At 43.1% G+C, this 15,018-nt stretch overlaps 2 protein-coding genes across 5 annotated transcripts; one reads left to right on the top strand and one right to left on the bottom strand.

Moving 5' to 3' along the window:
- The first annotated feature begins 221 nt into the window (after positions 1-221).
- Positions 222-5,866, top strand: si:dkey-19b23.7 (uncharacterized). 3 transcript variants are annotated; one of them, XM_029760175.1, is made up of 8 exons: positions 222-533; positions 898-969; positions 1,088-1,159; positions 3,562-3,776; positions 3,910-3,970; positions 4,095-4,218; positions 4,344-4,541; positions 4,889-5,866. In XM_029760175.1, exons 1-8 carry the CDS (start codon positions 519-521, stop codon positions 5,011-5,013), a joined length of 882 nt encoding a protein of 293 aa, XP_029616035.1. In that variant the 5' UTR covers positions 222-518; the 3' UTR covers positions 5,014-5,866. The 3 variants fall into 3 exon arrangements, with proteins under 3 accessions (XP_029616035.1, XP_029616034.1, XP_029616033.1); XM_029760174.1 differs by having other exon boundaries at positions 223-533; positions 901-969; positions 4,053-4,218; XM_029760173.1 differs by having other exon boundaries at positions 223-533; positions 4,053-4,218.
- Positions 5,867-6,074: 208 nt separating this feature from the next.
- LOC115198300 (uncharacterized) lies at positions 6,075-12,785 on the bottom strand. Of its 2 annotated transcripts, none has more exons than XM_029760177.1 (3): positions 12,396-12,785; positions 9,500-10,246; positions 6,075-9,196 (listed from the first exon to the last, which is right to left on the bottom strand). In XM_029760177.1, the coding sequence occupies exons 1-3, from the start codon at positions 12,409-12,411 to the stop codon at positions 9,111-9,113; spliced, it is 849 nt and encodes a 282-aa protein (XP_029616037.1). In that variant the 5' UTR covers positions 12,412-12,785; the 3' UTR covers positions 6,075-9,110. The 2 variants fall into 2 exon arrangements, with proteins under 2 accessions (XP_029616037.1, XP_029616036.1); XM_029760176.1 differs by lacking the exon at positions 12,396-12,785 and adding an exon at positions 10,850-11,406.
- Between the last annotated feature and the right edge of the window lie 2,233 nt (positions 12,786-15,018).

The raw sequence follows: 15,018 nt of genomic DNA, 5'->3' as shown, positions 1-15,018 counted from the left end.
CCAATTAACAAGGCACATTGAAGAACCGCTATTTAGCTGCCTGGCCCATGATTGAAATATACAATTTACAAGGAAATATTCAAACCCCATGCATTAATTGGCCTTCATATTTCTGAAATCACTTTAGGCTTAAATGTATGTACGCCTACCCAACAGGTCCACATATTATGCCTAAACACGCATTTATCCTACGTTTCTCTGTAACACGGGAAGATACAGATGATCCCTTGCGTGTGAGACAACACCCGAGAGATGAGATCGAAGAACAAGGGATCTTCCGAAATAATATCTATAATGTAGATTTCTGTTTTTAAAGAAAATGCATTTGGCAGATAATTGTATCGCAGAAAGACGCATAAGATTCTGATGCAGAATACATTAAGTTAAGATTAATGAAAAGAGGGAAGGAATGATGCGTTTGCAATTTAATCGTTTTATGTATAGGTGTGACAGCGCACATTAACGCAGTGCAAACGTGCTAAAATACACAGTTCTGGGTTTAGATTTTTACAGACAAGATGAGCAGCGGCAGTGTAAGTAACCAGCCTAAGGAATCTATTTCTGTTTCGGGTAAATGAATCATTTGACAATTAAATGTTTCTTGTAGCCAATGTCTTCAATCACCCATAGTTGAAATATGATCAATGATGTAGTTTTAAAATGCAGTTGTTGATATTATTTGATTTATATTTCCTTTGCATTCATAACCATTCATCTAAATGTCAGTGGATGTATTGTTTGTGCACCATATAGTGGGATACTTGTCAAGGATGCTGAGGTGTTGCTAGGAGATAAGGGGTATTTTATTTTCCATGCACCATACTGAGGTCCTTGCTTTCAGATAAACAACATTTGCTAAAATATGAAATTCACAAAGTGTGTGTGTGTGTATGCCAGAAGCGAGAGAGAGAACAGAGGAAAAAACTGCAGCACTTTCTGACAGACCTGGCCTTATTGGGATCATTGCAGGTTAGTCCTTATAGTTCTAGAACCAGATACATGATAGTTACAGAACACCTAAATAATAATCATTTTAAAGGTCAGAAAACATATTATCATCAGGATAATCTTGTGTCTCTCCATGTAGGGTTTCCGGTACTTTCAGCCTTGGCTGAGGGGGAGAGAGGAGCTACTCCTGACAGTAGTCAATGAAGACCTGGTTAGTGTTGAACTAACTTCATTAATTAACTTGCACCTATCTTGTTTTCTCAAACATCCAGAAATCCATGATGAGCCATTCCTTTAAGTCTATATGAGTGGTTCCCAAACTTTCTATAGTCCCGTACCCCTTCAAAACATTCAACCTCCAGCTGCCTACCTCCTCTAGCACCAGGGTCAGCGCACTCTCAAATGTTGTTTTTTTGTCATCATTGTACGCCTGCCACACACACACATACTATACGATACATTAATTAAACATAAGAATGAGTGTGAGTTTTTATCACAAACCGGCTCGTGGGAAGTGACAAAGAGCTCTTATAGGACCAGGGCACAAATAATAATATAATAATAATCAATAAATTTGTTCTTTATTTAGCCATCTTACATATAGAACCTTATTTGTTCATCAAAAATTGTGAATAACTCACCACAGGTTAATGAGAAGGGTGTGCTTGAAAGGATGCACATAACTCTGCAATGTTGGGTTGTATTGGAGAGTCTTAAATTATTTTCCACACACAGTCTTTGCCTGTATTTAGTTTTCATGCTAGTGAGGGCCGAGTATCCACTCTCACATACGTACGTGGTTGCAAAGGGCATCAGTGTCTTAACAGCGCGATTTACCAAGGCAAGAAACTCTGAGCACAGCCCTATCCAGAAATCTGGCAGTGGCTTCTGATTAAATTCAATTTTCACAGAACCGCTTTGTTGCAATTTTGATGAGCCTCTCTTGTTCACACATCGGTAAGTGGACTAGAGACAGGGCACGAAAAGGACAGTTGATTGTGTCGTCCGTATCAGGAAAGTACCAGCGTAATTGCGCACCCAGTTCACTCAGGTGCTTCGCTATATCACATTTTACATTGTCCGTAAGCTTGAGTTCATTTCCACACACAAAATCATACAATGATGGAAAGACCTGTGTGTTGGCCTTGTTAATGCAGACAGAGAAGAGCTCCAACTTCTTAATCATCGCCTCAATTTTGTCCCGTACATTGAATATAGTTGCAGAGAGTCCCTGTAATCCTAGATTCAGATCATTCAGGCGAGAAAAAACATCACCCAGATAGGCCAGTCGTGTGAGAAACTCCTCATCATGCAAGCGGTCAGACAAGTGAAAATTACGGTCAGTAAAGAAAATGTTACGCTCATCTCTCAATTCAAAAAAACGTATCAATACTTTGCCCCTTGATAACCAGCGCACTTCTGTATGTTGTAAAAGCGCTACATGGTCGCTGCCCATATCATTGCATAATTCAGAAAACACACGAGAGTTCAGGGGCCTTGCTTTAACAAAGTTAACCCTTTTCACTGTAGTGTCCAAAACATCTTTCAAGCTGTCAGGCATTCCCTTGGCAGCAAGAGCCTCTCGGTGGATGCTGCAGTCCATTTGATGTCACAAAGCTGTCCATTGCTTTAAAAATATCCTCTCATGTTGTCCTGGTTTCCAGTGGTTTGCAGAAGAGAATGTCTTCCTTAATTGACCCCCCCCCCCCCCCCCATAAACATAACGGACATATATCAGGAGCTGTGCCAGGCCCGCCACGTCTGTTGACTCATCCAGCTATAATTCATTGACTTGTATGCGAAGCAGTAGTTGTTTCAAAACATCTCCTGACATGTCACTGATGCGTTGTGAAACAGTGTTGTTTCATGAAGGCATTGTCTGTATAGTTTTTTGGGCCTTTTCCCCCAGCATTGTCTCAGCCATATCTGCGGCAGCAGGAATAATTAAGTCCTCCACAATAGTACGGGGCTTGCCTGTCCTAGCCACTCGGTAGCTCACCATATAAGATGCTTCTAGCCCCTTCTTATTAATGGTATCTGTTGCTTTTATACATGTCTTACTACTCGAAAGTTGCCTTAATTCTCGCTCAAAAAACTCCTGTGGCTTATTTTTTAAATGGTCATGTTTCGTTTCTAAATGTCTGCGCAAGAGTGAAGGTTTCCTGCGAGAGAGTAATGGTTAATGTGTTTGGATGTTAATTGTTTGACATTGTGTTGTTATTTCGACTGAACACTAGATGGATTAATTTTATTTTTGGCAGTGAAACGAGGCTACTCAGGCGAGAAAAAAACCTCACCCAAATGTATAGCCCCGTTGGAAAATACAAATGTACTATGAAGAATTATTATTATTAATAATATTTTTTTATTTGAATCGCATTTTTATTTGGCGTACCCCCAACGGCATTGCGCGTATCCCCAGTTTGGGAATACCTGGTCTATAATACGGTTAATCTTTTATTCCAGGACAGTAGGGAGAAAACATTTAAAAGAGAGTGAAACACGGAAATACAACTTTAACTTGACCAATTAGAATGCTGATTTCCATTCCCTGTTCCAAAAACTTTTGCTACTGTGTGCTCTACTGAACACGACCCTGGTCTGCCCCCTCAGGGTTGGCGTTCCCCTGGGTTCATGGTGTCGGCAGCGTCCTCCTTCAGTAGCAGTTCCTCATCCAGCAGCACCAGTAGCACCTACAGCCTGGCTAGTGACGCCAGCTCCCCCCTGCCCGGGGACCACCAGGGGCCTCATCAAGGCCCTCAAGGGCCACAAAGCATGCCAAGGAAGCAGCAGCACTCATTACAGGGGCCCCACCACCATGCCCACAAGTGAGGGGTTATGTTTTGCAAGTATTAAAGTACACACACAAATACGCACATGCAAATATGAAACACACACAACATGCATGGATTCATGCCCACATGCACACACACAGAATCATTTATCTATCTTTTTCCACAGGGGCAGCAGTGAGGCCCATCTCCTACCAGCCTCCCCCAGTGAGAGGGAGATAGCAGTGCCTGTGAGTATAGTCATCATTGTGTTCCATTCACTTTGAGTTGTAAATAAATCAGTTTTATTTTGACCCTCGCTCATCTCTTCAGGAATTGAATTGCACTCTTTTCCTATTGGCTGGCTACGCCAAGTATGGTCGCCCGTACGCCTGGATAAGGTCCAATCACGAGCGCCTGGTCAACATTGGAGGCACTAATTCGATGGTCAAGGACACGCCCATGAAACTCAAGGCCATCACGGACTGGGGATCACAAGGTTTAGAACGTTTATATTTATGTTTTTCTAGTTTGCACCCCACCATGACAATAATCCATCTGAAACACTGCATCACATACTTGGCTGGTCAGCTATCCTCCTTTTCCCTGTTGCTCTTCCTATAGGAATACGGGTATGGGATGTAGTGAGTGAGCTGGTGTGTCTGTGCACCGTTCCATCTCCCTCCAACCCCTTTGCCCTGGACATGCGCTACCTGAAAAGCCTTCCTCTCCCAGAGCGCTTCCTGGTCTCTGGGGCTCTGCTTAACTTTCTGGAAACCTATGCTGTCTATGGCAACCGGGATGAGCTGCACTACGACAAAGGTAAGTCATAATTAAATAAAACTTCCTGGAAACGTATCTATTTCTGTACCCAGTATCAAATCGTCAAGACTAGAATAGGCCTATGGTGCTGGGGTTTAGTGAACATTTTCAACACAGAATCAAAACATCCAATTATGAATGTGTTGACCTGCAATGCCAAGTGTTTATAAATGGTTTAGATGCCTGGGCTACATTTGTATTTATTATCCAACCAATAATATTCATGAACATAATTATTATGATGAGTGTTGCTCTAGTCTATAGTTGCTAGGTGGCACTGTTGGGCTGTATATGTATGGCAAATGGACTTCCTTTCTTAATCTCCTCACTCTCTTTCTCTCTCTCAGTCATAGAAGAGATGAAGTCTCTGAGGCGTCTCCATGTCCAGACTCTGTCTGAGGTCCAAAGAAGACAGGGCAGAAGCACCAGGCCAGCCACTCCCGTTTCAGGAGAGTCCTCAGAGGAAGAGTGACAAGGGTCATATTCTTTAGTGCACAGCACACCGTAGCAAAGCGCTTTGCAACGAAAAAAACCAGCGGTGCTTTCAGTTCAATATAACATTTTCTATGTTGCGTTACGGTTTGTACTGAATGACACGTTTCCCCAAAACGTTCAACGTTCTTAAACAAGACTTTGAGGTATGTTTGCTCCGATTGGTAATGTATTTTAAGGGCAGCGGTGCATTTTGAACCCACAACCCAACCCCTCCCCATTATTCAACTGGTTGTTTCTGAACAGCACCGTTTCCTTTTAATTGAATGCTCCACAAATTTTTGCCCAACTGAATGCCGCCCAGGTAGTCCCCCGTTTCAGGATGTTTTCTTCCTTTTGGTGCCCCTGAACACAACCCTGATGTGGTGGTCAGAGTAGACATTGTAGGATGGAAGGAGGCTGAGGGGGTACTAGTATATCCCTGTCTGTGCATTTTTAATATAGGTAAACATGTAGCCATAATGAATGATTATTTCCCCAACAGAGGTGTGATCAATGTGCCAATAAGACAATACAAAGGGAACTATTATTTGTCCGCCCCAAAAATGCTCTCATTCAAATGTACTAGGCCCATAAATAGGGCACATTTGAATGTATGGTACTCCATTTCAATGTGTTAATGTACTGTAATTTCACCTCTGTCAGAGTGATGTAGAGGTAAATGCCAGTTTAAGCAATTATGAAATGGGTCAGAATAAAGCAAGGTATCCTGAGAAATAAGCCTCATGACTTTCATCTTATCCCATGACCCACGGTGAACTTCTGCCTTCCAACTCCGGCCCCATGATGGAATGTGTTCTTTCGAGTCCGAGATATAACGGCCCTTTAAAAAAAGAAAAAAAGGGCAAATAGCTTTTTAAATAGATACGCCTCAGATTGTTTTGTCTCATTCATCAAACGCTTGGCACCAGGACTAAAGATACAGTACACACTGTAGTGTGGTACAGGAGTCTTGTTTTGGCCTGAGGTTGGCTGTTTTGATGCTCTGCGTCTTCAGTTAAGGTAGAAAATACTTTTTCAAATATACAAGCACATACAGTATCATTGTATAAACGTTTATTATTCCATAGAATACATATATGTGCACAAAGATGTTTTAAACAAGTGCAACATAAAACCAGACCTTAAAGCATGCACTTACACTCCAAAGATGAGGTTGTGCCATTTGTAGTTTGAGATACATCAGAATACATAGTCATTTAAAATAAATGGTTAAGCAAACATCCATTGACATCATTGGCATAACCTGTCAAGTCAAATAACATTTTAAAACAGAGGCACCTTTTACTGTAAAACATGCAGATAGCCTTTGCTAACCTTTTCTTGTTTATTTGTCACTAACATTGTAAGGTGTAATGTGTGGTGGAAGTTTAGGGGTTGGCCCCTGAGGATAGGTAGGGACTCAAATGTAGAATAGCCCTTATACCACCCCATTCGTAGACAAGCAGTCTCCTGTGTAAACTCTATACAAAACCAGTCAGCTGTCATGAAACTAAATTATACAATACTGCATACTGTAGTATCACGTCAAGGAATTAAGCTGGGATGTAATGTGACCTTTTCATAATGGTTGCCTGAGTATAGATGTCTTTAATTTATGGAATGAGCGGATGTGGCATGAAGTGTGTGAGAGAACGTGTGTAAGAGAAACAGGTATTTGAGCTTGGGGCCACGGTAACACTAATGCTATGAAACAATGCAAAGTCATGAGGTTACAGTAGGTTAGGCCAGACAGAGAAGAGGGTGGGGGCGGGGCCAAGGAGGATTTCTGAACTCTGATGTCCCCATCGGAATGCAGGAGCACGACAGAAGTTCAAACCAACGTTCCTGCCCCACAGAGGAACAGAGGTAGCCTAGCGGTTAGAGCGTTGGGCCAGTAAGTGAAAGGTTGCTGGTTTGAATACCTGAGCCGACAAGGTGAAAAATCTGTCGATGTGCCTTTGAGCTAGGCACTTACACTTAATTTGCTCCAGGGCCGCTGAACTACTATATCTGACCCGGGAAACACATTTCACTGCACCTATCCGGTATATGTGACAAAAACATTACTACTACTTTGCACATACAGGAATAGTGAGGAATGAGGAGGATCACAGATTAGTGATTTTTCCAAATAAAATGTTAATAATATACATCTAACTGGTTCATCGTTATAAAAAAAAAAAAACTGTTCTAGCAACACTAACGCCTTTAAGGGAGGATTTAGTGTGAATAAGTAGGTTGATATCGCATCTATAGTATACATAGCCGTGAGGCTCATTCAAATTCAGAAGATTTGTGAAGACAGTCAGCATAGTCTTGGACTAAGATGCACTGTCAATGACCGGCCACATCATCATCATCATGACGGTGACACTTTGCTTCTTGAAAATCCAATATCTTGAAAACTTCACTTCTAACATGGAAAATATTTCAGGACTGTACCAAGTGGACTAATGAAAAAAAAAGAATAATAAAGAAATTTGTTTTTGATTAGAGTTTCCCTTTAACAGTTCCATTTGAATTCCACAGCCCAGCCAGGCAATTTATAAACTTCATCTCTCCTGTAAACTAGTGCCAAGACATTATTTCCCCACACTACTAGGCTAGCATTTGGTTTGCAACAATTGGGGTTTGTCTAAACCTTACTGCTTGCCTCCGACATGTGCAACGATGTCGCAGGTTATATTTGCGATCTCCACCATGCCATTAGAGAGAATGAACGTTACAAGACTGACAGCTTCTCTTAGTCAGGAAAATTTATTTATAAAGGGTCATAACAATGGATATATAAAAAGAAATGGCAATAGAAACAAAAGGTAAAACAAACTAGAATGCACATAGTTTGTCATCATTTCAGCTGCTTGATGTGATAGTGTCAGCTTTAGTTAGCTAACTAGCAAAGGAAAAGTAGCTAGCCTGCATGGCAACCTTTTTTGGATGACCAGCTCATTTGGCTAGCTACTTCATCATTTCAGAACTAACAACTGGCTTTGCTCAGACTAGATCGTCTGGTGGAAGGATGAAATAAAAACAAATTTACTCATTAAAATAACATTGAATGAAAACACATCTTACATTTTTTTTTACTGGTAACCGTTTTAGAAAAGCAATCAGGCCCCAGGAATTATCGTGAATAACATCCTCCTAAGGGCTGTTTCCCCGATCCTCCATGTTGGGCCTTAGTCGTGAGTTATTCACACGATAAACCCCGGGTTCTCATGTCTTATTGCTTAATTACAGTTCTGCCTATGAACACAGCCTACTGTGTACCTATGACAACCCAGCAGATGTTCTTCTATGGTCGGCTCAAATTAACCCTTTATGCCCCATGAATCCTCACACACACTTTGTAACGCCTCTCCCAAGACCAACACGGCGCTCACATTTCAGGTTCAGCTCAAACAAAGTTCCTCCCCCCTTTAAAAAAATGAAACAAGTGTACAGGCTGATGAGCCATAAGCTAACAACAAAAACCTAATTGAAATAAATAAAACTAAAAAAACAACCATCATTGCTATGACTGTAACCAGTTTCAACCATTCCAGCCCATACCCAGAATTGTATTGAGAGAAGATTGTGGTTTGGGGATATCTTTGGTCATATCCTTACCTAGTTAAAAAGGCACACAAGACCATGTGCTCCTTTCTTCGAAGCATTACTGGCAGTTTAGAGTAGCAATGGCACTAGAAAACAAGTGACTTGGAGTGGCGATGGATATTAGCAGTTTAGCATTGAAGCTTTCCAACAGTGAAAGCAAGTCACAAGGGAACGGAGGTGTATGCTGGCAACAGTGTACAGTACCACGCCATCAACCCAATGCCTTGTTCCCAGGTCTTCCAAGGCAGCTAGTCATTAACTGTCCCGGTTCGTAGGCTAATGTTCATTCCAGTCATGAACTGTAGACTTACTAAGCCAATGTCCCATTTAAAAGAAAGTCCAGCACTAATCTCCCTCTCTCACCCTTCTCTTTCCTTCAATCCTGTTGAGTCCAGTAGTGGTGGGTTCTTTCAATCCCTCTTCTCTCCCTCCCTCCGTGCTGTAACTAGTCTCTGTGGGTGTCATCAGTTTAGTGTCCCAGGCTGGGGATCTGTTGTCTCAGTGCCAGATGTCTGAGGTGGATCTCTTCCTGATCATGGCACTCAGTGGACTGCGAGACAGGGACCGCCTCTTCTTCCAACGGACTGCAAACCAACACAGGAGAGAGCGAGAGAGAGCGAGCGAGAGAGCGAGAGAGAGAGCGAGAGAGAGAGATAAATGTGCTGGCTGGGCTTGGTTTTAATCACATACAACATTAAAAAAAAAAGATGGTGAAATGTGCAAATACAGGTACATACACATTCATGCGTTAACTGAAGACTATCAATTGATCCCTTTGAAAGTTTCCCCTACTGATAGGCAATCCCCTTACCGCCTGCCTAAAAATGTTGGTTTCTATTGATTTCAATTGAATATTTCAGTGTGTCAAGTGCTCAGGCCATGTTCACCTCGTCTTAAGCTAGCTGTTAGCATGGAGTTTTTGGAGGTAGTAGGGGTGGTGGGCATATCCTCTCCCTCCTTCACCCCGACCTTTTCTGGGGTCAGTGTGCCGGTACTTCCGCCGTCCCCCTGCCAGTCGCTCAGTGCCCTCTGGAAGGAGTGTGCCAGACAGGCCGTCATGTCACGTGCCCGCTCTGCCCGGCTGCACCAGAACACCCGGCACTGCAGCTGTTGCCCACGCTGCTTACAGATGTACAGAAACACGTTGGGTCTGGTGGCGTCGGCCGCGCAGTAGGCTATGTCCTGGAGGTACGTCTTAGTGAGCTGGCGTCCTGTGCTGAGCTCTTTGACTTCGACATAGCGTGGACGAACAACCAACGCGTGGTCTTTGCTCAGCTTCTTTCCATTTGCGGCCCCTTCGAGCAGACGGGCTATGGCATCCTGGGCCTGCTCTCGATCGAGGGAGAAGATTTTCTCAGTGCCCAGGTAGTGGACCTTGAATAGCGGATCACCGTGGGAGAGGGACTCTGTGCGGTCGCGGCGGAAACGGCGGCGTAAAGCAGCCGGGGATTTCTTGAGGGTCTCCATCAGGTGGAAGGTATTGAGAGACATGGTGGATAGGAGGGTGGGTTTTGAAGGGGTCGAGGGGGGGTTTGTGGTAGATGTGGCACAGGTGTCGTGGTCCTCAGCCCTTTTCCTAGTTGTATTTCCCACTTTCTCTTTGAATCGAGTACAGTTGGAGTCAACGTTTTGATCTGGAATACAGAGAAAGACGAACAAATTGCGGCCTAGTTAAATACATTACCACACAAATCAGACACATGAATTGCCAACACCATAGCATAAGTTATAATGTGGAATATGGACACACGGCTCATGAGAGATTTACAACAACAACAACAACAAAAAATACCAAAAATTTTTACCCCCCAATTTCTTTTTTTTTGGAGAGCCGAACTATACTTTTTAGCGTATTATGCAGAGTGGACACGTGTCAGTAGTTAAAGGGGACTGTTAGGACACAATGAACAGGGTTGTGGAAAAACAACCTAAAAGCCAGCCCAGGATCAGCAATAAAACAGTCTGAGGAAATATTCCGTCACTAGATTCAGTACAGAACCATCAAATATTTAACAGTTACTGTGCCTCATCTTAATAAACCCAGCTCAACCTAGCTGCTGAGCTGGAAAAACAGCTAATCAAATGACAGTCCAGTGGAGGTGTATTTCCCCCCCCCCATATTAACATCAAGGCTGTCATAGGCTTACGCTTCACCTCTAGCGCATGATCTGTAGGCTTATAAGACAAAAAAAACATTTTTTACATTACAAATCTTAAGTGATTTGATGTGTACTTACTGCAAGTTCTAGAATTCATGGCATTGACTTGACCGGACTTGTGTTACAACTAGACACTACATAAGAGCCAATGTGACCCAAACAGTGGACTGTCTAACGGAGGTTAAGCGATACCAGCTGGACGTAGCTCTCCCATTGTCTTAAGAATGTCCCGAAAACACCACTCTCCTCTTGGCACATTGTGTGAGCTGTACGGCCCCAGCCATTGTTAGGCACTTTCTCTCCCCCCCCCCCACCCTTTCTCTTTTCTCTGCCATTCTCTCCATATCCTACAGCCTCCCTCAGATGTTGCTTTGACTGCGAACCGCCGACTGTTCCAAGATGACGGCCATTGTTAGGCGAGCCCACTTCTCAGGAAACAGCTTCGCTTTCTACCCCGCCACACATAATATTTATCCTCCTAAAAAAAAAGTGGCATGTTTTGGTGAGATGTCAAGTGACCTAGACGTCAGAAATACAGTGTTATCACACACAACAGACCTCTTCTCACCCCACCCCAGGCTACAAGTTAAGTAATCTTCCACAGTAAATATGTTCAGTTCTTTTGGCATGTCTACAAACTGGTAGATAGCAAATACTGTATGTGTACATGTTCACCTGTAACTCCGATCTTAACCATGTACAGAATGTGGTCAGACTGCATTTTTCTGCACAGTGCTTTTTAATAGGACCAAGAATGTCCATGAGTGAATAGAGCAATGTGACAAATCCCAGAGGATATTAACTGATGTACTGTACTGTCCTAGCGGCAGACAGTAAGATATGTGTGTCTGTGCAGACTGGGAAATATGGAGAGTGGGTGAAATGCCATTATGCACTGAGGACATAAGCGGGTTTCCCTTCAGTAGAGCGTCTTTAGTAGATGGCCCCGATTATGAGCCATGGAAAAGTCAGCAGCACATTGACGTTCAAATGACTCCACAATTTCGTAAACCTACAATTTCTAACACATTCAATATGCGCCAAAGGATAAGGCAACTTGATGTATTGGTAAATGCATGTACTTTGGAAACGCCACAAAAATAGCCAACGTCGTCGAATGTCAAATAATTTTCATTGTGAAAAATAATAGTAATAGTCACATGAAATTGGTTTGTCAGTTTCCCTTCTCATGACTCCAATTACATTACAGTGGAGACTGTTACTGAATCTAGTCGATAGGTCATCGACGAGCTGGGCTGTTCCCCGGACTCCGCGTGTAGGGATTTGTACAATGCTTAAATAAGGCTATTGAACTCGACATTGGCGTCTTGTCTTTATTATTTTATAAAACATTACATACTGAAACAGAGACCACGTCCCATCATGTTGCCTTGAGTGAGTCTAAACGCAAATACGCCTCGCACGCTATATGGTTTTGGAAACATTTGACGTAGCTTTCATATGAGCGAGATACACGATTATTTACGTTTCTAAACGTTTAAACTGAGTGTCGGGATTGTAGATCACATGGAGCAAGCTGTGGTCCGTACCATCAACTGAAATCCCAAAACTGGCTGAAAACCCCCTTGAGTTCAGTAGAGTGAGGAAAAAACAAACATCTTACCTGGCTTCAGTTTCATGCAAATGATGTCCTGTGGCGCTTTAAAAAAAAGAGTGCCCGTCGTCACAACTGACTGGATGCAAATGAACGGTCTCTGCTTCTGCACGGTTCTCAATTATTGGAATACTTATATAAGATCAACCAAAATGCGCGTCTCGTTTAAAAACATCACAATTTTGACCCGAAGCTTCGTTTAGCATTGCCTGCTCAAGATTCACGATACATTTCAATAATGTATTTTATGGGCTAAAACTAGAAAAGAACGTGGCACAATTTAGGATATTATGACTGTTCGGAACTAAAAACTCGCGCTTTCCTCGTCGGCGTGTGTGACACTCATCCGCTCAACTTTAATGTGGTGACGCCTTCTCGAGCTGCGCTTATGAACCGCGTGGGCGCGCCTCCGGCCTACTATGCAAGTGGACGAGCATTTGCGTCTGTGAGGGGGTTTTGAGTGTGTGAGTGAAAGGTGGGAGAAATGTGTGTGTGTGTGTGTTTGTGACTGTTAGTGAAAGGCGCACAGGGGGATAAGGGGGAAACTATAGGGCTTTGAGCAGAGAAAGAGGAGAAAATACAAACCAAGACAAATAGTACCCGGAGGCAACGTTAGGGCTTACTATAGGGGAATGCTGGTATAGCCTGTATACATAAATGCACACAAAACTAAAGATGCATTGACTTGATAAAGAGGACAAGGAAGGATAACACCTCAGTCACTGTGTGTCATAAACAAATAGAAACTAAATGACTGATAACATAATTATAGACACATTCACCGTAACATTATATAATTAGGCCATTAGCCTAGCTCTTTCAATTAAAACAAATACACACATTTTTTGGGGGGACAATACAGTGACTCAGACAATAAACTGCAGTAGCCTAGGTCTATAGCCATAGCAACATCTGAAAACCACTACTGCCCATCAGTACATTGCATCATTTATAGCCTCTTGCTAATGAGGGTTATTAACCCTAGTTTCTATGTTTTTTTTCATCTTTTTATGTTGGGGGCATTCTAGCTGAGGTGATGGAAAACGCTATATGGTTCCATGCGTATGTGTGTGTGTGTGTGTGTGTGTGTGTGTGTGTGTGTGTGTGTGTGTGTGTGTGTGTGTGTGTGTGTGTGTGTGTGTGTTTCAGAGAGGAACAGTGCGCCCCTGTTTAATCTGGGTTTGGCCCAGCAGGAACTGTTAAAGTTTGGAAGTCACACCCACCAAAGTACCTTACAGTACACAGTGGAACTATTATTAGGCACCAATGACGCTATGAACCATCTACCGTACCCACCCACCCACTAAACTAACATGATTTCAGCTCTACCAATGAAATAGAGCCGAACTGGCTAGGATGTGAATTGTCACGCAACTTGGGTCAAGGTCTGTTTCTTGCTTTGCTCTTAGGAACAGGGCACCATTGAAAGTAGTGATTTCTGGGGTAGCGTTAAGTGTGGAGGTGGAGCAATTGAAGTTGAAAATCCATGGTGTTTGTGACGCCTGCCGTTTGGCGCAACGCAGGCCTGGTGGGGAGCGTGGTGAAACAGAGGAGTCACTGTCAGTCCTTTTGAGTTTTGAGTCAGTCTCTAGCCAGACAAAGTCATGTTAGGATATATCAGTTATCATGTTAGAGCTTTTGTGCCGAATCTACTGCAGTGTTTCAGGTGCAACATTTAAGGTCATGTCACAGCAGTGTGTAGGAGGGATATTCCAAGATGTGGGAAGTGTGCAGGAGGACATGGGACAGAGGATTGTGTAGTTTCCGTGTATAAAGTTGTGTGTGTCAACAGTAAGGGTGGTCATGTTGCTGGGGATCGGAAGTGTCAGGTGCGAGAGAGGCAGGTTGAGGTGGCCAGAGTCAGAGTAGTGCAGAAGGTGTCATATGCTAAGGCAGTGAAGAAAGTAGAGGAGGATGGGTCAAGGGTGAGGGTGAGGGAGCCTGAAAGGATCCCAGGGAGTAGTAGATTTGTGCCAGCACAGAGGAATAGGGCAACAATTAATTTATGCTTCAGTATGGTCGGCTTTTTAGTGTTTGATAGCAATGGTTATCAACTGTACCGCAGAAATGGATCGTAAATCACAGAAAATAGATGTTGTGGTGGCAGCTGCAGAGAAGTATTTGGGTATACGAGATTTGACTTCAGAGGAATTACAAGGTGTGTTGAGGGGTGGTGTCCCGTCCTCCCAGGCCGTTGGCTTGGTGTAGGATCAGTTAGGGTCAAAGTAGTGGAATGGGGTGGTGATTTTATTTCTATGAAACAGTGGTATGTAGGTGTAGGGTTAGTTGGTGGTGCAATTTTTTTCCTTTTCCCATTTCCTTTTGATTTTTGTATGATAAATGTTTGATGCAATCCGCCAACCCAATCCCAAAGAAGAAGAAGAGGAAGGCTGTGAATTGACAATCCGAAAACAGCGGTTAAGGCAATGGGCGAAAGATGATCTTAGTGGTAGGAAGCTTTCAGGAAACTCACACCAGAATATTTGCTGGTTGAAACTGGTTGCGATGGGTGGCTAAATCCGTCATGACACCGTGTCTACAGTCAGATCAAGGAGGTCAGTAACCTCTGTTTTTGTTTCCAGCTCTAAGCAGCCACTTCCTGCATTTCTGAAGCAAAAGATAATGAGATTGA

Source organism: Salmo trutta, chromosome 8 (assembly GCF_901001165.1).
Source record: "Salmo trutta chromosome 8, fSalTru1.1, whole genome shotgun sequence".
NCBI lineage: Eukaryota > Metazoa > Chordata > Actinopteri > Salmoniformes > Salmonidae > Salmo > Salmo trutta.
Note: the sequence above shows the minus strand (reverse complement) of the source record. Positions and strands in the feature narration are given on the sequence as shown.

Excerpts from the sequence above, each read along its gene's own strand:
- si:dkey-19b23.7 (XM_029760173.1), top strand. Across the intron at positions 1,160-3,561 it reads CAGTAGTCAATGAAGACCTG|GGTTGGCGTTCCCCTGGGTT; the intron begins GTTAGTGTTGAA and ends CTGCCCCCTCAG. Across the intron at positions 4,219-4,343 it reads CACGGACTGGGGATCACAAG|GAATACGGGTATGGGATGTA; the intron begins GTTTAGAACGTT and ends CTCTTCCTATAG.
- LOC115198300 (XM_029760176.1), bottom strand. Across the intron at positions 9,197-9,499 it reads AACAGCTAGCTTAAGACGAG|TCCGTTGGAAGAAGAGGCGG; the intron begins GTGAACATGGCC and ends GTTGGTTTGCAG.